This window comes from Bombina bombina, chromosome 6 (genome assembly GCF_027579735.1).
Source record: "Bombina bombina isolate aBomBom1 chromosome 6, aBomBom1.pri, whole genome shotgun sequence".
NCBI classification, from domain to species: domain Eukaryota; kingdom Metazoa; phylum Chordata; class Amphibia; order Anura; family Bombinatoridae; genus Bombina; species Bombina bombina.
Window position 1 is genome coordinate 726,863,988 of NC_069504.1, and position 23,937 is coordinate 726,887,924.

At 41.0% G+C, this 23,937-nt stretch overlaps 1 protein-coding gene across 1 annotated transcript in view; it reads right to left on the reverse strand.

Annotated features, from left to right (window-relative positions):
* SLC44A2 (solute carrier family 44 member 2) overlaps nucleotides 1–23,937 on the reverse strand; it is a gene marked incomplete in the record, with an annotated part of 587,432 nt that overhangs the window by 318,191 nt on the left and 245,304 nt on the right. Inside the window, 2 exon segments of the mRNA XM_053717929.1 lie at nucleotides 21,612–21,696; nucleotides 21,816–21,900. Of these exon segments, the coding sequence (XP_053573904.1) occupies nucleotides 21,612–21,696; nucleotides 21,816–21,900 (170 nt within the window).

The window sequence follows — 23,937 nt, forward strand, 5'->3', positions numbered from 1 at the left end:
CATTAAAGAAATAAGCCTTCCGGAGTCTGTTTCTCAGCCACAGGACCCTCTCACATGAAGCTGCATGCACTGCCTTTGGAAGTAACTGCGCAACTGAGGCGCGAAAATGAGGCCTCCTCCCTCTGCATACCAGAGTGAAGGGGCCTTTCTGACTAGATTAGGCGTCTAACCGTGTTTCTAAGTTCATAAAAACACTCCAAATGTCATAAGAATATGATATAAGCAAATCGATTTAGCCCACAATAGTGTCAACCAGTATAGAGCCCAATATATAAGCCTTTAATCTGTTACTCAGTCTAAGAAAATGGCTTACCGGTCCCATGAGGGAAAAACTGACAGTCTTCTAGCATTACTATGTGTTGTTAGAAAAGAGACTGGTCATACCTGAAGCAGATAAGTCTGCAAACTGTTACCCCCAACTGAAGTTCTCTGGTTTCAACAGTCCTGCGTGGTAACAGCAATGGATTTTAGTTACTGGTGCTAAAATCATACTCCTCTTTTAACAAAAATCTTCATCACTTTCTGTTGTAGAGTAAATAGTACAAACCGGCACTATTTTAAAATAACAAACTCTTGATAGAAGAAATAAAACTACAACTAAACACCACATACTCTTTACCATCCCCGTGGAGATGCTACTTGTTCAGAGCAGGCAAAGAGAATGACTGGGGGGCGGAGCCAGAGGAGGGGCTATATGGACAGCTTTTGCTGTGTGCCTCTTTGCCATTTCCTGTTAGGGAAGAGAATATTCCCACAAGTAAGGATGAAGCCGTGGACCGGACACACCAATGTAGGAGAAAAAAGAATTAGCTAGCTTTAGAGCCTTAATTCTATCCATAATTTCCTCATATGAGGTCTCCGTCTGGAGCGAGTCTTCCAGCGCCTCAAACCAGAAAGGAGCTACAGTAGTTACAGGAAAAATGCAGGCAATAGGTTGGAGAAGAAAACCTTGTTGAAAAAATTTTTCTTAAGTAAACCCTCTAATTTTTTATCCATAGGGTCTTTAAAAGCACAACTGTCTTCAATTGGTATGGTTGTGCGTTTAGCTAGTGTAGAAACAGCCCCCTCCACTTAAGGGACCGTCTGCCACGAGTCCCGCATGGGGTCAGATATGGGGAACATTTTCTTAAAAACTGGAGGGGGGACAAAAGGGACACCTGGCCTATCCCACTCCCTACTAACGATATCCGCAATCCTCTTAGGGACCGGAAACGCATCCGTGTAAACAGGGACCTCTAGGTACTTGTCCATTTTACACAATTTCACAGTCATCCAGAGTAGCTAATACCTCCCTAAGTAAAACACGGAGGTGTTCTAGTTTAAATTTAAAAGCCAATGTATCTGAATCTGAGGAGGAACCCTTCCTGAATCAGAGACTTCTCCCTCAGACATCAAATCCCTCGCTCCCACTTCAGAGCGTTGTGAGGGTATATCGGATACGGCTACCAAAGCGTCAGAATGCTCATAATCTGTTCTTAAAACTGAGCTATCACGCTTTGCAGGTAACACGGGCAGTTTAGATAAGAAGGCTGTAAGAGAATTATCCATGACTGCCGCTAAGTCTTGTAATGTAAAAGGGTTAGACGCACTAGAGGTACTAGGCGTCGCTTGCACGGGCGTAACTGGTTGTGACACTTGGGGAGAGGCAGACGGGCTACCCTCGTTACCTTCAGTCTGAGAATCATCTTGGGCCACATTCTTAAGTACAAGTGGGACACATTCTGAGAGGGGGTTCCACCATGGCTTCTAAACACATTGAACAAGGATTTTCCTTAGTGTCAGACATGTTTAACAGACTAGTAGAGTACACAAACAGGCTTGGAAATCACTTTAATTAAATAAAAAACACAATTTGAAAAAAAACGTTACTGTGCCTTTAAAAGGGACACTAAACACCTGCTGCAAATTCTGCAAACTAACTTCTGCTTTTAATTCATAAATGTACTCTAAATCTAGTAAAAAAGGATTTTTAGGCAGTCTGTGAAGCTTACCCCCAGTATATTCAAGAAGAGTGTTGTCAAACAGAATGGTGATGCTGAGCTCAATGCTGCTATGTGTGCTGCCATGTTGTAACGCACATTGCTCACAGGCACAGCAGTCAGGTGATGTGCATGGCAGATAATTGTATAAATAAAGTTAAGAGGATTATCAGAATGCTCCCTCACTGTGGTGCTGAGTGCTGTATAAACATCGTATGTGCCTCATATTTATATAAATAAACATTCAGTTTGTCCATTAATTGTTTTATAATCAAAGCAATCAAAACTTTCTGCGTTAGAAATACTTCTGCACTATTGAGTGCACACAGCTAGAGGAATGTTTGTTTTAGCTAATAGCAGGCTACACCGGGAGGAGTGGGGAAGAGGAAGGAGGGGCATGCTCCGTGGGGAGAAGGCAGGCAGCTGAATTATAACGCTGTATTTACATTTTACTTCAAAAGACAATAAGCCATTTTATGGACTAGACATTAAAAAGATGCTTACACAGTGCATAAATCCTCTAGTAAAATGTAAATACAGCGTTATTCAGCTGCATTCCTTCTCCCCACGGAGCATGCCCCTCCTTCCTCTTCCCCACTCCTCCCGGTGTAGCCTGCTATTGCACTGAGTGCATAAATCTTCTAGCAATTAAAATGTAAGTTTTTCAGCTGCCTTCCTTCTTCACACAGAGCATGCCTCTCCCCCTCCTTCCTCCTTCCGGTGTAGCCTGCTATTAGCTAAAACAAACATTCCTCTAGCTGTGCACTCAATAGTGCAGAAGTATTTCTAATGCAGAAAGTTTTGATTGCTTTGATTTTAAAACAATGAATGGACAAACTGAATGTTTATTTATATAAATATGAGGCACATATGATGTTTATACAGCACTCAATTAGCACCACAGTGAGGGAGCATTCTGAACTTGATTTATACAATTATCTGCCATGCACATCACCTGACTGCTGTTCCCGTGAGCAACGTGCATTACAACATGGCAGCATACATAGCATTACCAAGCACCGGATCAGCAGTCTGATTGAAGATGCTCTTCATGAACTGTTTGGGGTAAACTGAGCATCAAGGATAGGGGTTAATGCTTAGTTTGTTATTATTAGTAAGTATAAGTTAGTTCAAACAATTTTTAGGTGTTATAGGTCCCTTTAAGAGATAAAAAGAGCACACAATTTTACAAAACAGTGAAAAATGCAGCAATCTTTCTGAAATTTTCACAGTATGTAGCTAAAGCCTTAATAAGATTGCACCACAAGTTTCAAAATGATTAACCCCTTAATGACCAAACCGGATCAGCCTAAAGCCAACACCCTGTTAAATCACTACAGCACCTTGCCACAGCCTTGCTGTGGCCCTACCTGCCCTTAGGGATCAGATTTGGGGGAATATAGCTTCTTTTAGGCCCTCAAACATCAGCAGGACCCTCCATGTGAAACAGCATGAACTTATCTGCAATTCTAAGTGCGCATCTGAGGCGTGAAATTAGGCCCCTCCCACTCTACTCCGGAGCTGTGAGGCCTAGTAAATCACTCCTAAGTGACTAAAAAACAGCCATGTGGTAATAACCCCAGAAAGAACCCAAAAGGGCTTTCAAAGTGTCTTGCAAAACGATTTTTCCTTAGCCAAACAATTGATTGCCCTGAATAAGTGTCAACCAGTATATTAGCCCTATTATGTAAGCATTCAATTCCTTACTAAGTCTGTGAACATAGCTTACCCTCCCCTCATGGGGATATTGTCAGTCTCTTCTAGCATTATCTCAGTCTTGTCTAGAAATAAATGACAGAACATACCTTATTGCAGTTCCCCTGCAAACTGTTCCCCCCAACTGAAGTTTTCTGGTACTCCTCAGTCCTGTGTGAGAACAGCAGTGGATTTTAGTTACAACATGCTAAAATCATTTTCCTCTCAGCAGAAATCTTCATCACTTTTCTGCTAGAGAGTAAATAGTACAAACCGGTATCATTTAAAATAACAAACTTTTGGGGGCGGAGTTCGGCCGTGCAGGCAAATGGCCGCAGTGTGAATCAGCTCCGTGCTGGGGAAAAAGACCCAGGACTATATACCTGCAAGAATCGCTTTACAAAGTGGTACACAGGCGCCTAAGTATGTGGGGACACTAACCGCTATGGCATGAAGGCAACCTGACATGCGACTTAGCTAAAAACGGACCGTTATTTAGCCGCAAAGGAAAAACGACCGCCGCCATATTGGAAAAGGCCGTGTGCGAGCCATGCGGACACAGATACCGGAGTCCATCTCAGACTCAGCTCATATATGGAGGTAAGCTGAAACAAATGAAACACAACACATAACGACCGCACAGTGGGACAAAGGGCCATCTATGTTACATATTAGCACCGGCAGAAAAAGAAGTATAACGCCCACAAACTTAAAAGTCACCTCGAAAGCATGCCTGATTAAATGGGCCTCACTATGATAGGAGAGGAGGGCATAAAGCACTGAGCCGAAGACGTAAGACCCTGAATAGCAATAACATAACATGGTGTGGAGTGCACAACCTGCTCTCAGTAAATCATCACAAATGTACACCACATCTGACCGTAAACCTTCAATGGGGCATCACTAACAACTTGAATTATTAATATCTCCTCCTCCAAACAATAATCCTGGGAAAGGACATACAGGTCAACGGAACACTCTCCATTACTTAAGTAAAACATGACGACTAAACGCTTGAATAAAGGGGAGAAGCTCACGAAAAGCCAGACCACTGTGCCAGTCTCTGTGAGCACATTCTTTCAACTGCCAGACACAGCAACCAACCCTGCACATCAGACTGCAAATACTAATGAGACTCCTCATGATTTATCAAGCGCTGCAGAATCACAGATAGCTACCTCTTATATTACACAACTAAAACAAGACATTGCTAACCTGCCATCAAAAGAGGACTTTGCCTCCCTAAAGGCATTAATAACCAAAGAGCTTACCTCCATGAGAACTGACATAAACGCCTTGGGGTGCAGAGTAGAGGAAGTAGAAGACACGCAAACTACCATCTCTGAAATGGTGGGGAGCCTAGAAACACATGCCAACGTTCAATCCTCACAAATAGAGACAATGCAAGAAAGAATTGAGGATCTCGAAAACCGCAGTCGGCGGTCTAACTTAAGAGTAAGGGGTATACCAGAGTCAATAAAAAGCCCTGAACTTAGAGAATATATGCAGAACCTCTTTCACCATCTGATGGGGGACTCAGACATACCTGATATGGAACTGGAAAGAGTACATCGGGCTCTGCGCCCACCTCCACCAACTGGTGCACCCCCTAGGGATGTTATCCTTAAATTTCTGAGATTCACTGACAGGGAGGAAATCTGGTCCAAATCGAGACAACTGAGGAAGATAATGTATCTGGATCATGCCTTACAAATTTACCCAGACCTATGCCCAAGCACTCTACAACGTAGAAGAGACGTCCGATTTATCACCACTGCACTACAAGAGAATGATATCAAGTATCGCTGGGGGTTTCCCTTTAGTTTGATGGTATCTAAGGAAGGCCAGATTCACACCTACAGAGGGCCTCAAGACCTGGAGTCTTTCTCTAAGGGCTTGGGCCTATCAATACAGCCGCCTCAACTATCTGAGAAGCCTCCTGACAACACAGCTTCATCACCACATCTCTTAGCAGGGACACAATGGCACAAAGTTGCCTATAAGAAGAGGAAAGACAGACTGAACTCATGATGTATTATTGAAGGACTTAATTGTCTCCCAAGATCCATGGTTGGGTGAGATTGGTGTAAAAATCACTTGTCATGCCTTTATTATCTGTTGTTTATTTTAGCTATAGACATTTATTTGCTTGAACCGCCCACAAGGACAATTCTGGTGACTATACGAAGTAGTTACGTTATATATGTATAGTTTTAACCTGTCATAACCAGGCCATTCCCATTGTGCAAAAATATATGAACCATGTTACTTTTACCCATTTATATCATCCTTTCATGGGATGTTAAATAATTCCACATCTGCCTGGGCCTAAGTACCCGGCTGACCCCACATCCTATTAGGATAACTGTTTTGCCGGAGGGACTATCCCTCAGCCGCTCCGGCGATGTGTTCACATGTTCTAATGTTTACTCGTTAACTTTTGTTTTTGTTGTTGTTACCCTTGATGTTTGTTTTTGTTTTACACATTGTGCTTACATAATCACACATACTCCTCATACCTGTATATTGATTAATATGGTATTGCCTCTCACTCTGACACCTACTCCCCATTATCAACAGGTGGACACTAGCACCACTACCAAGCGACAGATCGTGATCATACTGACATATAATGGCTCCCAATAACGCGCAGCTGCACATCATAACAGTTAATGCTAAGGGCCTTAATTCCCCAAACAAAAGAAGTATAGCTATTAAGGATTTTAAAGATAACAAGGGGGATATCATAATGCTGCAGGAAACCCACTTCCTCCACAAGAAAGAACCCAAAACATTTAGTTACAAGTTTGGAGAGGCATACTTCGCATCAAACCATAGTAAAACTAATGGGGTGGGAATCTTAATTAAACGAGGTATACCCTTTACTCTATTTAGCTTAACACGAGATCGAGAGGGCAGATATTTAATCCTGACTGGCAAACTCTATAACACAATAGTCACAATGGCCTGTGTATACGCCCCTAACACCCAGCAGGACATCTTTTTCAAACGCCTTTCGGATGCCATACTTGAGATTAAAAGGGGTCTACTGATACTAGGAGGGGATCTCAATGTCTCCCTCAACACAGCATTAGACACATCAACTGGGCTCTCCTCAACACCAAACCGGGTTCTTTATAGAATCAAACAACATATTAGAGACCTAGCAGTACACGACACCTGGAGGATACATCACCCGGTAGACCGCCAATATACCTTCTTCTCCTTTCCACATTCCCGATTTTCCCGCATAGACTACATCCTTTTAGACGTGTCCTGCTTGTCTATGGCAATAAGGTCAGCGATAATCCCCACAGGCTGGACGGATCACTCTATGGTGACCTGCTCTATTGAATGGCCCTCAGCCCCACACTCCACATTTCTTTGGAAATTAGACAATAATTTATTAGACCACCCACTGTACCAAGAAAAAATAGAGAATCGTCTGCAGGAATACTTTCAACTAAATGTAGCATCCATAGATGATTTTAGACTTATATGGGAGGCACATAAAAGCACACTTAGAGGGGATCTTATCAGCATACAGTCCCATAATCATAAACAACAGCGCACCGCACTACAGACCGCACTGAATAACATTACCTTGACTGAGGAGAAACTTAAAAAAACACCGACAGACACAACATTGAAAAAGGATTTACAGACGCAGAGGGAAATAGTTGGCACCCTTTTAGACAGAGATTGCAAACTACTTGCACTCAAACTACAACAAACTTATTATGACAGCGATAACAGATGTAGTAGATTGCTAGCACGCAAATTGAAACGACGGACTCACCGCTCATATATTATGTCTATCAGTGGACCAGGGAAAGGTATGGTATACTCTACCTCTAGCATATCAGAGACATTTCGCACATACTATGAGTCCCTCTACAACTTACCAACTGTTCCCCCTACTGACACAACTAATATTAACCTCATAGAATCTTTCCTCAAGGACTTTGACATACCACAGATCACCCAGGAACAAAAAGAATCCCTTAATTCCCCTTTCAATATGAGAGAACTCCTATTGGCCATAAAAGACCTACCGACCGGAAAAACCCCTGGCCCAGACGGCTTCACTAACTACTATTATAAAAAATACAGTAAGATTCTAGCCCCACACATGCTGACCCTCTTTAACTCTATTTCCGGTAAAGAACCATTCCTTAGCAATTCCCTCGCTGCACACATAACACTAATCCCAAAGGAAGGTAAGGACCACTCGAGAGTCGAGAACTATAGACCGATATCACTATTGAACACCGACGTGAAAATATATGCCAAGCTGCTGGCGACCCGGTTGAACGCCTTACTCCCAAATTTAATCCACGCTGACCAGGTGGGCTTCGTTCCCACAAGGGAAGCCAAAGACAACACTGTACGAGCCCTTAATTTGATAGATTATGTTAATAACCGTGGTGTTCCGACTGTGGTAATATCTACAGATGCTGAAAAGGCGTTCGACCGGGTCAACTGGCAGTTCCTCCGGGTGGTCCTTATGAGAATGGGCCTTGGCGAGACATTTGTAGATAGGGTATTTGCAATGTACCATTGTCCGACAGCTAGAATCCGGGTAAACGGATCTTTATCAGCCCCTTTTGTGATATCTAACGGAACCAGGCAGGGATGTCCGCTGTCCCCGCTCCTGTTTGCCTGCGTAATAGAAATGCTTGCACTTAAGGTTAGACACACGGTAGACATTGAGGGAGTTGAGGTTAGGGGACATCAACATAAGATGCTTCTATATGCAGATGACGTGCTCTTTTTCTTGACGAACCCCAGACAATCTATACCAGAACTATTGAAACAGCTAGATGCATTTGGAAAGATTTCAAACTTTCTTATCAACCAGAATAAATCGGAAATCCTAAACATAAACATACCAGAAGGAGATTTAATACCTATTTCACGTATATGTACATTTAAGTGGCAAAAAAGCAAACTGAAATATCTAGGGATATTTTTAACCCCAAAGATTACCCAAATATTCGAGACAAATTTCCTACCACTTCAATCATCAATAGTATCCACCCTGTCTTCCTGGCGTAGAAAACCTCTATCCTGGATAGGCAGGATCAGTGCCATTAAGATGAGTATTCTGCAAAAAATATTATATATCATACAGACACTACCCATAGCCCTTCCACGCACTTTTCTTACGTCCCTGCAAACTAAAATATTTGAATTTATATGGAACAAACGACACGCTCGGATCAATAGGAAAGACATGTATCAGACACTAGATAACGGGGGGATGGGGGTACCTGACCTCGTTGCATACTGGAAGGCCACACACTTACAGAGAATAGTGGACTGGTATACTAACTTCAACTTTAAAATCTGGGTTCGCCTCGAACATGACATAGCCGGTACATTGCATTTAGGCACAAGATGCTGGACACCATCAATTACTAGATCACCCCAGATATACGTCGCACACACAGTACAGGAGACCATGCTGATATGGGAAAAGATACTAGTAGAGCACCCCAACATCTCGTCCACTTACTCTCCCCTTACCTCTTTCATCTCTAATAAAGAATTTGCCCCTGGCCTAGTAGCAAAGATAAAAAATGACACACAACCGGACAGGGAATTGATGATGTGCCATCTAGGTACTGAAACTCAGCTGTTCCCTAGAACGACCCTAACCGAACAAGGCTTTAATTGTTTCAGAGATTGGTATTTTTATATGCAGTGTTACAATTACCTGTCAGGACACCCGCATAAAAGGAACATGTTGAGGCCACTAACGACATTCGAGTCCCTATGCCATAAAGAATCTCCTACAAAACACACCTTATCAATGATTTATGCACTACTGAAACAAAACTCACCAGGTCACACCCCTCACTTCATCAACAGATGGGGGGAGGAATTGGGAATTCAGATATCACACATTGACGCCTCTAAGATATTTATAGCCATTAAGAGATCTGCCACATCTAGTAATCTCATTGAGTTAAACCTGAAAATTCTCCATAGATGGTATCTTACTCCATCAAGATGCCAGAAAATATTCAGAGAAGCCTCCAACCTCTGCTGGAGGTGCCATGATCAAATCGGCCATATGGCACATATCTGGTGGCTTTGCCCTAAAATAACCCCAATATGGGATGAAATCTCAAAGGAAACATCAAAGTTACTAGATAAAGCCTTACCAGTAGACCCACTCTTGTGGCTGTTTCACATAGTCCCCAAAAAATTCACTTCAGCACAAACTAAATTATTTAACATAGCAAGTAACAGCATCAAGAAACTAATAGCCAAGAACTGGAAAAGTTCTATAATCCCGACCACTACGCTTTGGGTTCAGGAGTGCAATCGCACTATACAGCTAGAGGAATACCACTACCTTAAACAACGAAGGTTAGACAAGTACATACAGATTAAGATTTTATGGGAAGAATACTTGAGGAATAAGTTTGATACCAATAAGATATAAAACACCAAAACATACGACACTAGATACTGACAGAGGAGGTAGAACCCGACCCTGAGATACTGGAGGGAGAAAACATGAGGGGCAACAGGAAGCACAATGTGTTGTTTTTTGTTATGTTTGTTGTTTATTCGTTTAATTTGTTACTATATGATTTATTGCTCATTACCTTTATCACTACATGCATATTTGTATACAGCATTGTACATGTACAACTCACACAACTGTAAAGCCATATTGATTTGTAATCCTAACAAAGTGCATTTACGATGTATAACTTTCTTATCTGTAAAATAAAACTATTTTTGAAAAAAAAAACAAAAAAAAAAAAAAAAAAAACTTTTGATTGAAGATAATAAAAACATAATTTATACTTACCTGATAAATTTATTTCTCTTGTAGTGTATCCAGTCCACGGATCATCCATCACTTGTGGGATATTCTCCTTCCCAACAGGAAGTTGCAAGAGGATCACCCACAGCAGAGCTGCTATATAGCTCCTCCCCTAACTGTCATATCCAGTCATTCGACCGAAAACAAACAGAGAAAGGAGAAACCATAGGGTGCAGTGGTGACTGTAGTTTAATTAAAATTTAGACCTGCCTTAAAAGGACAGGGCGGGCCGTGGACTGGATACACTACAAGAGAAATAAATTTATCAGGTAAGCATAAATTATGTTTTCTCTTGTTAAGTGTATCCAGTCCACGGATCATCCATTACTTGTGGGATACCAATACCAAAGCTAAAGTACACGGATGATGGGAGGGACAAGGCAGGATTAAGCGGAAGGAACCACTGCCTGAAGAACCTGTCTCCCAAACACAGCCTCCGAAGAAGCAAAGTATCAAATTTGTAAAACTTTGAAAAAGTGTGAAGCGAAGACCAAGTCGCAGCCTTGCAAATCTGTTCAACAGAGGCCTCATTTTTGAAGGCCCAGGTGGAAGCCACAGCTCTAGTAGAATGAGCTGTAATCCTTTCAGGGGGCTGCTGTCCAGCAGTCTCATAGGCTAGGCGTATTACGCTCCGAAGCCAAAAGGAAAGAGAGGTTGCCTAAGCTTTTTGAACTCTCCTCTGTCCAGAGTAAACGACAAACAGGAAAGATGTTTGACGAAAATCCTTAGTAGCTTGTAAGTAAAACTTCAAGGCACGGACTACGTCCAGATTATGTAAAAGACGTTCCTTCTTTGAAGGAGGATTAGGGCACAACGATGGAACAACAATCTCTTGATTGATATTCTTGTTAGAAACCACCTTAGGTAAAAACCCAGGTTTGGTACGCAGAACTACCTTATCTGCATGAAAAATCAGTGAAGGAGAATCACATTGTAAGGCAGATAGCTCAGAGACTCTCCGAGCCGAGGAAATAGCCATCAAAAACAGAACTTTCCAAGATAAAAGTTTAATATCAATGGAATGAAGGGGTTCAAACGGAACTCCTTGAAGAACCTTAAGAACCAAGTTTAAGCTCCACGGGGGAGCAACAGGTTTAAACACAGGCTCCATTTTATTGGAAGGAGTTTCTCCTCCTGAGTCCATGATGCCTGTGCCTTCAGGGAATTCCAGACTGCACCCCAACCTAGAAGGCTGGCATCTGTTGTTACAATTGTCCAATCTGGCCTGCAAAAGGTCATACCCTTGGACAGGTGTACCCGAGACAACCACCAGAGAAGAGAATCTCTGGTCTCTTGATCCAGATTTAGCAGAGGGGACAAATCTGTGTAATCCCCATTCCACTGACTCAGCATGCATAATTGCAGCGGTCTGAGATGAAGGCGCGCAAATGGCACTATGTCCATTGCCGCTACCATTAAGCCGATTACCTCCATACACTGAGCTACCGAAGGGCGCGGAATGGAGTGAAGAACACGGCAAGCATTTAGAAGTTTTGATAACCTGGACTCCGTCAGGTAAATTTTCATTTCTACAGAATCTATAAGAGTCCCTAAGAAGGAGACTCTTGTGAGTGGGGATAGAGAACTCTTTTCCTCGTTCACTTTCCACCCGTGCGACCTCAGAAATGCCAGAACTATCTCTGTATGAGACTTGGCAGCTTGAAAGCTCGACGCCTGTATCAGGATGTCGTCTAGATACGGAGCCACCGCTATAACTCGCGGTCTTAGAACCGCCAGAAGTGAGCCCAGAACCTTTGTAAAGATTCTCGGGGCTGTAGCCAACCCGAAGGGAAGAGCTACAAATTGGTAATGCCTGTCTAGAAAGGCAAACCTTAGAAACCGATGATCTTTGAGAATCGTTATGTGAAGGTAGGCATCCTTTAAGTCCACTGTGGTCATGTACTGACCTTCTTGGATCATGGGTAGGATGGTCCGAATAGTTTCCATTTTGAATGATGGAACTCTGAGGAATTTGTTTAAGATCTTTAGATCCAAAATTGGTCTGAAGGTTCCCTCTTTTTTGGGAACCACAAACAGATTCGAATAAAAACCCTGTCCTTGTTCACTCCCATAACTATGAGGTCTTGCACACAGCGTACGAATGCCTCTTTCTTTATCTGATTTGCAGATAGCCTTGAAAGATGAAATCTCCCTTGTGGAGGGGAAGCTTTGAAGTCCAGAAGATATCCCTGAGATATGATCTCCAACGCCCAGGGATCCTGAACATCTCTTGCCCACGCCTGGGCGAAGAGAGAAAGTCTGCCCCCTACTAGATCCATCGCCGGATAGGGGGGCCGTTCCTTCATGCTGTCTTAGAGGCAGCAGCAGGCTTTCTGGCCTGCTTGCCTTTGTTCCAGGCCTGCTTAGATTGAGCAAAAGTTCCCTCTTGTTTTGAAGCGGAGGAAGTTGATGCTGCACCTGCCTTGAAATTTCGAAAGGCACGAAAATTAGACTGTTTGGCCTTTGCTTTGGCCCTGTCCTGAGGAAGGGTGTGACCCTTACCTCCAGTAATGTCAGCAATAATTTCCTTCAAACCAGGCCCGAATAAGGTCTGCCCCTTGAAAGGAATGTTGAGTAATTTAGACTTCGAAGTCACGTCAGCTGACCAGGATTTAAGCCATAGCGCCCTACGCGCTTGGATGGCGAATCCGGAATTCTTAGCCGTTAGTTTAGTCAAATGAACAATGGCATCAGAAACAAATGAGTTAGCTAGCTTAAGTGTTCTAAGCTTGTCAATTTCAGTCAATGGAGCTGTATGGATGGCCTCTTCCACGGCCTCAAACCAGAATGCCGCCGCGGCCGTGACAGGCGCAATGCATGCAAGGGGCTGTAAAATAAAACCTTGTTGAATAAACATTTTCTTAAGGTAACCCTCCAATTTTTTATCCATTGGATCTGAAAAAGCACAACTGTCCTCAACCGGGATAGTAGTACGCTTTGCTAAAGTAGAAACTGCTCCCTCCACCTTAGGGACCGTCTGCCATAAGTCCCGTGTAGTGGCGTCTATTGGAAACATTTTTCTAAATATAGGAGGTGGGGAAAAAGGCACACCCGGTCTATCCCACTCCTTGCTAATAATTTCTGTAAGCCTTTTAGGTATAGGAAAAACATCAGTACACACCGGTAACGCATAGTATTTATCCAGCCTACACAATTTCTCTGGTACTGCAACTGTGTTACAGTCATTCAGAGCAGCTAATACCTCCCCAAGCAACACACGGAGGTTCTCAAGCTTAAATTTCAAATTAGAAATCTCTGAATCAGGTTTCCCCGAATCAGAGATGTCACCCACAGACTGAAGCTCTCCGTTCTCATGATCTGCATATTGTGACGCAGTATCAGACATGGCCCTTACAGCATCTGCGCGCTCTGTATTTCTCCTAACCCCAGAGCAATCGCGCTTGCCTCTTAATTCAGGCAACCTGGATAATACCTCGACAGGGTATTATTCATGATTGCAGCCATGTCCTGCAAGGTAATCGCTATGAGCGTCCCTGATGTAATTGGCGCCATATTAGCGTGCATCCCCTGAGCGGGAGGCGAAGGGTCTGACACGTGGGGAGAGTTAGTCGGCATAACTTCCCCCTCGTCAGAATCTTCTGGTGATATTTCTTTTATAGTTAAAGACTGATCTTTACTGTTTAAGGTGAAATCAATACATTTAGTACACATTCTCCTATGGGGCTCAACCATGGCTTTCAAATATAATGAACAAGTAGTTTCCTCTGTGTCAGACATGTTTAAACATACTAGCAATGAGACTAGCAAGCTTGGAAAACACTTTAAACAAGTTTACAAGCAATATTAAAAACGTTACTGCACCTTTAAGAAACACAAATTTTGTCAAAATTTGAAATAACAGTGAAAAAAGGCAGTTACACTAACAAAATTTTTACAGTGTATGTAACAAGTTAGCAGAGCATTGCACCCACTTGCAAATGGATGATTAACCCCTTAATACCCAAAACTGAATAATAAAAAGACAAAAACGTTTTTTTTTTTTGTTTTTGTTTTTTCAAACAGTCACAACAACTGCCACAGCTCTACTGTGGCTTTTTACCTCCCTCAAAAACGACTTTGAAGCCTTTTGAGCCCTCCAGAGATGTCCTGGATCATGTCTGCGTCAGTAATTTTAGCTGCACAGAAAAGCACTAAAATAGGCCCTTCCCACTCATATTGCAACAGTGGAAAGCCTAAGGAAACTGTTACTAGGCAAAATTCAAGCCAGCCATGTGGAAAAAAACTAGGCCCCAATAAGTTTTATCACCAAATACATATAAAAACGATTAAACATGCCAGCAAACGTTTTATATTACATTTTTATAAGAGTATGTATCTCTATTAATAAGCCTGATACCAGTCGCTATCACTGCATTTAAGGCTTTACTTACATTAGTTCGGTATCAGCAGCATTTTCTAGCAAATTCCATCCCTAGAAAAATATTAACTGCACATACCTTATTGCAGGAAAACCTGCACGCCATTCCCTCTCTGAAGTTACCTCACTCCTCAGAATATGTGAGAACAGCCATGGATCTTAGTTACTTCTGCTAAGATCATAGAAAACGCAGGCAGATTCTTCTTCTAAATACTGCCTGAGATAAACAGTACACTCCGGCACCATTTAAAAATAACAAACTTTTGATTGAAGAATAAACTAAGTATAAAACACCACACTCCTCTTACGACCTCCATCTTGGTTGAGGCTTGCAATAGAATGACTGGATATGACAGTTAGGGGAGGAGCTATATAGCAGCTCTGCTGTGGGTGATCCTCTTGCAACTTCCTGTTGGGAAGGAGAATATCCCACAAGTAATGGATGATCCGTGGACTGGATACACTTAACAAGAGAAACTACAATTCTAACACCACATTCAATTTACACTCCCGAGAGAGACCCTAGTGCTTAGAGCCAGCAAAGAGAATGACTGGGGGGTGGAGCTAGAGGGGGAGCTATATGGAAAGCTTTGCTGTGTGCTCTCTTTGCTACTTCCTGTAGGGAATGAGAATATCCCACAAGTAAAGGATGAATCCGTGGACTGGATACACCTTGCAAGAGAAAAACATAATTTATGTAAGAACTTACCTGATAAATTCATTTCTTTCATATTAGCAAGAGTCCATGAGCTAGTGACGTATGGGATATACATTCCTACCAGGAGGGGCAAAGTTTCCCAAACCTCAAAATGCCTATAAATACACCCCTCACCACACCCACAAATCAGTTTAACGAAAAGCCAAGAAGTGGGGTGATAAGAAAAAAAGTGCGAAAGCATATAAAATAAGGGATTGGAATAATTGTGCTTTATTCAAAAAAATCATAACCACCACAAAAAGGGTGGGCCTCATGGACTCTTGCTAATATGAAAGAAATGAATTTATCAGGTAAGTTCTTACATAAATTATGTTTTCTTTCATGTAATTAGCAAGAGTCCATGAGCTAGTGACGTATGGGATAATGACTACCCAAGATGTGGATCTTTCCACGCAAGAGTCACTAGAGAGGGAGGGATAAAATAAAGGCAGCCAATTCCTGCTGAAAATAATCTACACCCAAAATAAAGTTTAATGAAAACATAAGCAGAAGATTCAAACTGAAACTGCTGCCTGAAGTACTTTTCTACCAAAAACTGCTTCAGAAGAAGAATACACATCAAAATGGTAGAATTTAGTAAAAGTATGCAAAGAAGACCAAGTTGCTGCATTGCAAATCTGATCAACCGAAGCTTCATTCCTAAACGCCCAGGAAGTAGAAACTGACCTAGTAGAATGAGCTGTAATCCTTTGAGGCGGAGTTTTACCCGACTCGACATAGGCATGATGAATTAAAGATTTCAACCAAGATGCCAAAGAAATGGCAGAAGCTTTCTGGCCTTTTCTAGAACCGGAAAAGATAACAAATAGACTAGAAGTCTTTCGGAAAGATTTAGTAGCTTCAACATAATATTTCAAAGCTCTAACAACGTCCAAAGAATGCAACGATTTCTCCTTAGAATTCTTAGGATTAGGACATAATGAAGGAACCACAATTTCTCTACTAATGTTGTTGGAATTCACAACCTTAGGTAAAAATTCAAAAGAAGTTTGCAACACCGCCTTATCCTGATGAAAAATCAGAAAAGGAGACTCACAAGAAAGAGCAGATAATTCAGAGACTCTTCTGGCAGAAGAGATCGCCAAAAGGAACAAAACTTTCCAAGAAAGTAATTTAATGTCCAATGAATGCATGGGTTCAAAAGGAGGAGCTTGAAGAGCCCCCAGAACCAAATTCAAACTCCAAGGAGGAGAAATTGACTTAATGACAGGTTTTATACGAACCAAAGCTTGTACAAAACAATGAATATCAGGAAGATTAGCAATCTTTCTGTGAAAAAGAACAGAAAGAGCAGAGATTTGTCCTTTCAAGGAACTTGCGGACAAACCTTTATCTAAACCATCCTGAAGAAACTGTAAAATTCTCGGAATTCTAAAAGAATGCCAGGAAAAATGATGAGAAAGACACCAAGAAATATAAGTCTTCCAGACTCTATAATATATCTCTCTAGATACAGATTTACGAGCCTGTAACATAGTATTAATCACAGAGTCAGAGAAACCTCTTTGACCAAGAATCAAGCGTTCAATCTCCATACCTTTAAATTTAAGGATTTGAGATCCTGATGGAAAAAAGGACCTTGCGACAGAAGGTCTGGTCTTAACGGAAGAGTCCACGGTTGGCAAGAGGCCATCCGGACAAGATCCGCATACCAAAACCTGTGAGGCCATGCTGGAGCTACCAGCAGGACAAACGAGCATTCCTTCAGAATCTTGGAGATTACTCTTGGAAGAAGAACTAGAGGCGGAAAGATATAGGCAGGATGATATTTCCAAGGAAGTGATAATGCATCCACTGCCTCCGCCTGAGGATCCCGGGATCTGGACAGATACCTGGGAAGTTTCTTGTTTAGATGAGAAGCCATCAGATCTATTTCTGGAAGTTCCCACATTTGAACAATCTGAAGAAATACCTCTGGGTGAAGAGACCATTCGCCCGGATGCAACGTTTGGCGACTGAGATAATCCGCTTCCCAATTGTCTATACCTGGGATATGAACCGCAGAGATTAGACAGGAGCTGGATTCCGCCCAAACCAGAATTCGAGATACTTCTTTCATAGCCAGAGGACTGTGAGTCCCCCCCCCCTGATGATTGATGTATGCCACAGTTGTGACATTGTCTGTCTGAAAACAAATGAACGATTCTCTCTTCAGAAGAGGCCAAGACTGAAGAGCTCTGAAAATTGCACGGAGTTCCAAAATATTGATCGGTAATCTCACCTCCTGAGATTCCCAAACCCCTTGTGCCGTCAGAGACCCCCACACAGCTCCCCAACCTGTAAGACTTGCATCTGTTGAAATTACAGTCCAGGTCGGAAGAACAAAAGAAGCCCCCTGAACTAAACGATGGTGATCTGTCCACCACGTTAGAGAGTGTCGTACAATCGGTTTTAAAGATATTAATTGAGATATCTTTGTGTAATCCCTGCACCATTGGTTCAGCATACAGAGCTGAAGAGGTCGCTTGTGAAAACGAGCAAAGGGGATCGCGTCCGATGCAGCAGTCATAAGACCTAGAATTTCCATGCATAAGGCTACCGAAGGGAATGATTGTGACTGAAGGTTTCGACAAGCTGAAATCAATTTTAGACGTCTCTTGTCTGTCAAAGACAGAGTCATGGACACTGAATCTATCTGGAAACCCAAAAAGGTTACCCTTGTCTGAGGAATCAATGAACTTTTTAGTGAATTGATCCTCCAACCATGATCTTGAAGAAACAACACAAGTCGATTCGTATGAGATTCTACTAAATGTGAAGACTGAGCAAGTACCAAGATATCGTCCAAATAAGGAAATACCACAATACCCTGTTCTCTGATTACAGACAGAAGGGCACCGAGAACCTTTGTAAAAATTCTTGGAGCTGTTGCTAGGCCAAACGGCAGAGCCACAAACTGGTAATGCTTGTCCAGGAAAGAGAATCTCAGAAACTGATAGTGAGCTGGATGAATCGGAATATGCAGATATGCATCCTGTAAATCTATTGTAGACATATAATGCCCTTGCTGAACAAAAGGCAGGATAGTCCTTATAGTTACCATTTTGAATGTTGGTATCCTTACATAACGATTCAATATTTTTAGATACAGAACTGGTCTGAAGGAATTCTCCTTCTTTGGTACAATGAAGAGATTCGAATAAAACCCCAGCCCCTGTTCCAGAACTGGAACTGGCATAATTACTCCAGCCAACTCTAGATCTGAAACACATTTCAGAAATGCTTGAGCTTTCGCTGGGTTTACTGGGACACGGAAAAGAAAAAATCTCTTTGCAGGAGGTCTTATCTTGAAACCAATTCTGTACCCTTCTGAAACAATGTTCTGAATCCAAAGATTGTGAACAGAATCGATCCAAATTTCTTTGAAAAAACGTAATCTGCCCCCTACCAGCTGAGCTGGAATGAGGGCCGCACCTTCATGTGGACTTAGAAGCTGGCTTTGCTTTTCTAGAAGGCTTGGATTTATTCCAGACTGGAGATGGTTTCCAAACTGAAACTGCTCCTGAGGATGAAGGATCAGGCTTTTGTTCTTTGTTGAAACGAAAGGAACGAAAACGATTATTAGCCCTGTTTTTACCCTTAGATTTTTTATCCTGCGGTAAAAAAGTTCCTTTCCCACCAGTAACAGTTGAGATAATAGAATCCAACTGAGAACCAAATAATTTATTACCCTGGAAAGAAAGGGAAAGTAGAGTCGATTTAGAAGACATATCAGCATTCCAAGTTTTAAGCCATAAAGCTCTTCTAGCTAAAATAGCTAGACATAAACCTGACATCAACTCTGATAATATCAAAAATGGCATCACAGATAAAATTATTAGCATGTTGAAGCAGAATAATAATGTTATGAGAATCATGATCTGTTACTTGTTGCGCTAAAGTTTCCAACCAAAAAGTCGAAGCTGCAGCAACATCCGCCAAAGATATAGCAGGTCTAAGAAGATTACCTGAACACAAATAAGCTTTTCTTAGAAAGGATTCAATTTTCCTAGCTAGAGGATCCTTTAAGGAAGTACCATCTGCCGTAGGAATAGTAGTACGTTTAGCAAGGGTAGAAATAGCCCCATCAACTTTAGGGATTTTGTCCCAAAACTCTAATCTGTCGGACGGCACAGGATATAATTGCTTAAAACGTTTAGAAGGAGAAAATGAATTACCCAAATTATTCCATTCTCTGGAAATTACTTCAGAAATAGCACCTGGAACAGGAAAAACTTCTGGAATAACTACAGGAGATTTAAAGACCTTGTCTAAACGTTTAGATTTAGTATCAAGAGGACCAGAATCCTCAATTTCTAATGCAATTAGGACTTCTTTAAGTAAAGAACGAATAAATTCCATTTTAAATAAATATGAAGATTTATCAGCATCAACCTCTGAGACAGAGTCCTCTGAACCAGAAGAATCATTAGAATCAGAATGATGATGTTCATTTAAAAATTCATCTGGATAAAGAGAAGTTTTAAAAGATTTTTTATGTTTACTAGAAGGAGGAATAACAGACATAGCCTTCTTAATGGATTCAGAAACAAAATCTCTTATGTTAATCAGGAACACTCTGAACATTAGATGTTGAGGGAACTGCAACAGGTAATGGTACTTTACTAAAGGAAATATTTTCTGCATTAACAAGTTTGTCATGACATTTAATACAAACAACAGCTGGAGGAACAACTACCAAAAATTTACAGCAGATACACTTAGCTTTGGTAGTTCCAGCACCAGGCAGCGATTTTCCTGAAGTTTCTTCTGACTCAGATGCAACGTGAGACATCTTGCAATATGTAAGAGAAAAAACAACATATAAAGCAAAATTGATCAAATTCCTTAAATGACAGTTTCATGAATGGGAAAAAATGCCAAAGAACAAGCTTCTAGCAACCAGAAGCAATAAAAAAATGACTTAAATAATGTGGAGACAAAAGCGACGCCCATATTTTTTTAGCGCCAAATAAGACGCCCACATTATTTGGCGCCTAAATGCTTTTGGCGCCAAAAATGACGCCACATCCGGAACGCCGACATTTTTGGCGCAAAAGAACGTCAAAAAATGACGCAACTTCCGGCGACACGTATGACGCCGGAAACTGAAAAGATTTTTTGCGCCAAAAAAGTCTGCGCCAAGAATGACGCAATAAAATGAAGCATTTTCAGCCCCCGCGAGCCTAACAGCCCACAGGGGAAAAGTCAAATTTTAAGGTAAGAAAAAATGATTGATTCAAATGCATTATCCCAAATATGAAACTGACTGTCTGAAAAAAAGGAATGTTGAACATCCTGAGTCAAGGCAAATAAATGTTTGAATACATATATCTAGAACTTTATAAAAAAAGTGCCCAACCATAGCTTAGAGTGTCACAGAAAATAGGACTTACTTACCCCAGGACACTCATCTACATGTTTGTAGAAAGCCAAACCAGTACTGAAACGAAAATCAGCAGAGGTAATGTATATATATATATATATATATATATATATATATATATATATATATATATATATATATATATGAGTATATCGTCGATCTGAAAAGGGAGGTAAGAGATGAATCTCTACGACCGATAACAGAGAACCTATGAAATAGACCCCGTAGAAGGAGATCATTGAATTCAAACAGGCAATACTCTCTTCACATCCCTCTGACATTCACTGCACGCTGAGAGGAAAACCGGGCTCCAACCTGCTGCGGAGCGCATATCAACGTAGAATCTAGCACAAACTTACTTCACCACCTCCATAGGAGGCAAAGTTTGTAAAACTGATTTGTGGGTGTGGTGAGGGGTGTATTTATAGGCATTTTGAGGTTTGGGAAACTTTGCCCCTCCTGGTAGGAATGTATATCCCATATGTCACTAGCTCATGGACTCTTGCTAATTACATGAAAGAAACTAGATTTTATTTTTTGTCAACAGAAAAAAAATAAAAAAATAATACAGCAAGAAAGTGAGAGGTATGGCACAACTAGTGAATCATGAAAAAAGCAGTACGATAACACACCTGTGTTGTTGGACACTGGAATTCAAGCAGTACGAGAGGGCTGGCACATTTCATGATATTGAAGTAAAAGAGGAAAGGTTTCTTCCTGCAGGGACCAAATTTGAGAATGTCACATTGTTGAAAATGTTGCAGGGTACAGAAATGAGGAGAATTTCTATCTATGATAAAAACACAAGGAGGCCTAGTTAACCAGGATATACTTACTCATTGACAGTTCCAGCCTGTCCACAGAATTCTCCCATGCTGTCAGTGGGATAGATGACCTTACGTGGGTCGCCATATGTCCAAGCTGTAAAAGAAATAGACAACACTGCTTAGCAACAAACAGACTGCAACTGACAAGAGGGTTGTCATAAGGATCTCTATGGGGGCCACCTAACCAGGATTTGAATTATACACATTAAAGTAAATGCTCCTTTACTTCATTAGTAGTTTTTTGGCATTGTCAAGTGAAAAGTGGCCTCTCTAGTTTTGACTGTGCCCCCCTCCCTATATATGGTTGATAGTAACCCCCTATGCCTCTACACCATTATTTTAATAGTTGTCTTTTTGTGTTGTGTATAGTGCTGCAAAACATGTTGGCGCTGAATAAGTAAAAGCTATTTGAGTGCAAGACACTGCTATACATATGTTATACTAGACAGGCTTAAGTCAGAGAGAATGAAAGAGCATCAAAGAGAGAGACATACTGAGATTCAGATTTTTACTAAATTCAGATTAAAGGGATATGAAACCGTTTCATTGATTTAATTAAAAAAAGCACTAAGCAGGGGCTTATACTAATAGAAATCATTGCAAATACATATTTTAAAGGTATTTCACAACTTCATATGTGCAGTGTCCATTACATACAGTCACAGCCCTACAAGAAGGCAGTGGTCTCTACAGGAAGGCTTATCTGTCTAGAGTAACATGAGCTGGTTTACTATTAAGTGAATTGACTAGATAAATAGGGAGTCAGATTTGCCTATGCTCAGAATAGGTAGAATGCAACCTAAGTTGCCAAGATGTCAGCTCTCATCATCCTGAGGATAGTGGCAACACTCATTTTCCAGAAATGTTGTTTGCTGTTTTTTTAATGTTAACTTTGATCAACATTTGTTTTTTTACCAAAAGGAGCACTATTTAATATCCTTTTAAGTCAAAAAGGGCATTGTGTGACTCTTCAGATGTGCAGTACACTACACCACCCACTCCTTGGCTCTCCCTCTCCACACAAGTAATGCAACACTGAGTGGAATAAACCAACAAATAGAGCTCTTAGGAGGGACATTAAATAAAAAATATATCTACATGTTATTCTTATACTATCCTTTCTTTAAATGCTTCATTCTATCTAGCACTTATTTAGTGCTTAAAGGGACACTGTACCCAAAAAATTTATTTTGTGATTCAGATTGTGCATGAAATTTTAAGCAACTTTCTAATTTACTCCTATTATCAAATTTTCTTCATTCTCTTGGTATCTTTATTTGAAATGCAAGAATGTAAGTTTAGATGCCGGCCCATTTTTGGTGAACAACCTGGGTTGTCCTTGCTGATTGGTGGATAAATTCATCCACCAATAAAAAAAGTGCTGTCCAGAGTACTGAAACCAAAAAAAAGCTTAGATGCCTTCTTTTTCAAATAATGATAGCAAGAGAACGAAGAAAATTTGATAATAGGAGTATATTAGAAAGTTGCTTAAAATTGCATGCTCTTTATGAATTACAAAAGAAATAATTTGGGTTCAGTGTCCCTTTAACCCTTTGAGTGCTAAGCACTTTCCCACCTTGGTGCTAAGGTTTTTTTAAATGGTTTTTTATTTTATATTCTTAAAAATATTTTTTTTTTAACTTTTTTATTTTTATTTATTTCAGACCCCCAGATCTCCCTCAAGTTGGGAGAGTGCTAGTGACGGATCTGACCCGTCATTAGCACCAGAGTGGGAAACTCTGACGGCTCAGAGCTGTCATTAGCACTCAAGGGGTTAAAGGACCAGTAGACACAGTAGATTTGCATAATCAACAAATGCAAGATAACAAGACAATGCAATAGTACTTAGTTTAAACTTCAAATGAGTAGTAGATTTATTTTTCTGACAATTTTAAAAGTTATGTCTATTTCCACTCCCCCTGTACCATGTAACAGCCATCAGCCAATCACAAATGCATTCACGTACCATGTGACAGGCATTAGCCAATCACAAATGCATACACAATTTATTCTGCACATGCTCAGTAGGAGCTAGTGACTCAAATTTTAAATATAAAAAGACTGTGCATATTTTGTTAAAGGGCCACTGTAAGTAAATATTTTCTATGCCTGTTACTAACTAACTACCCCA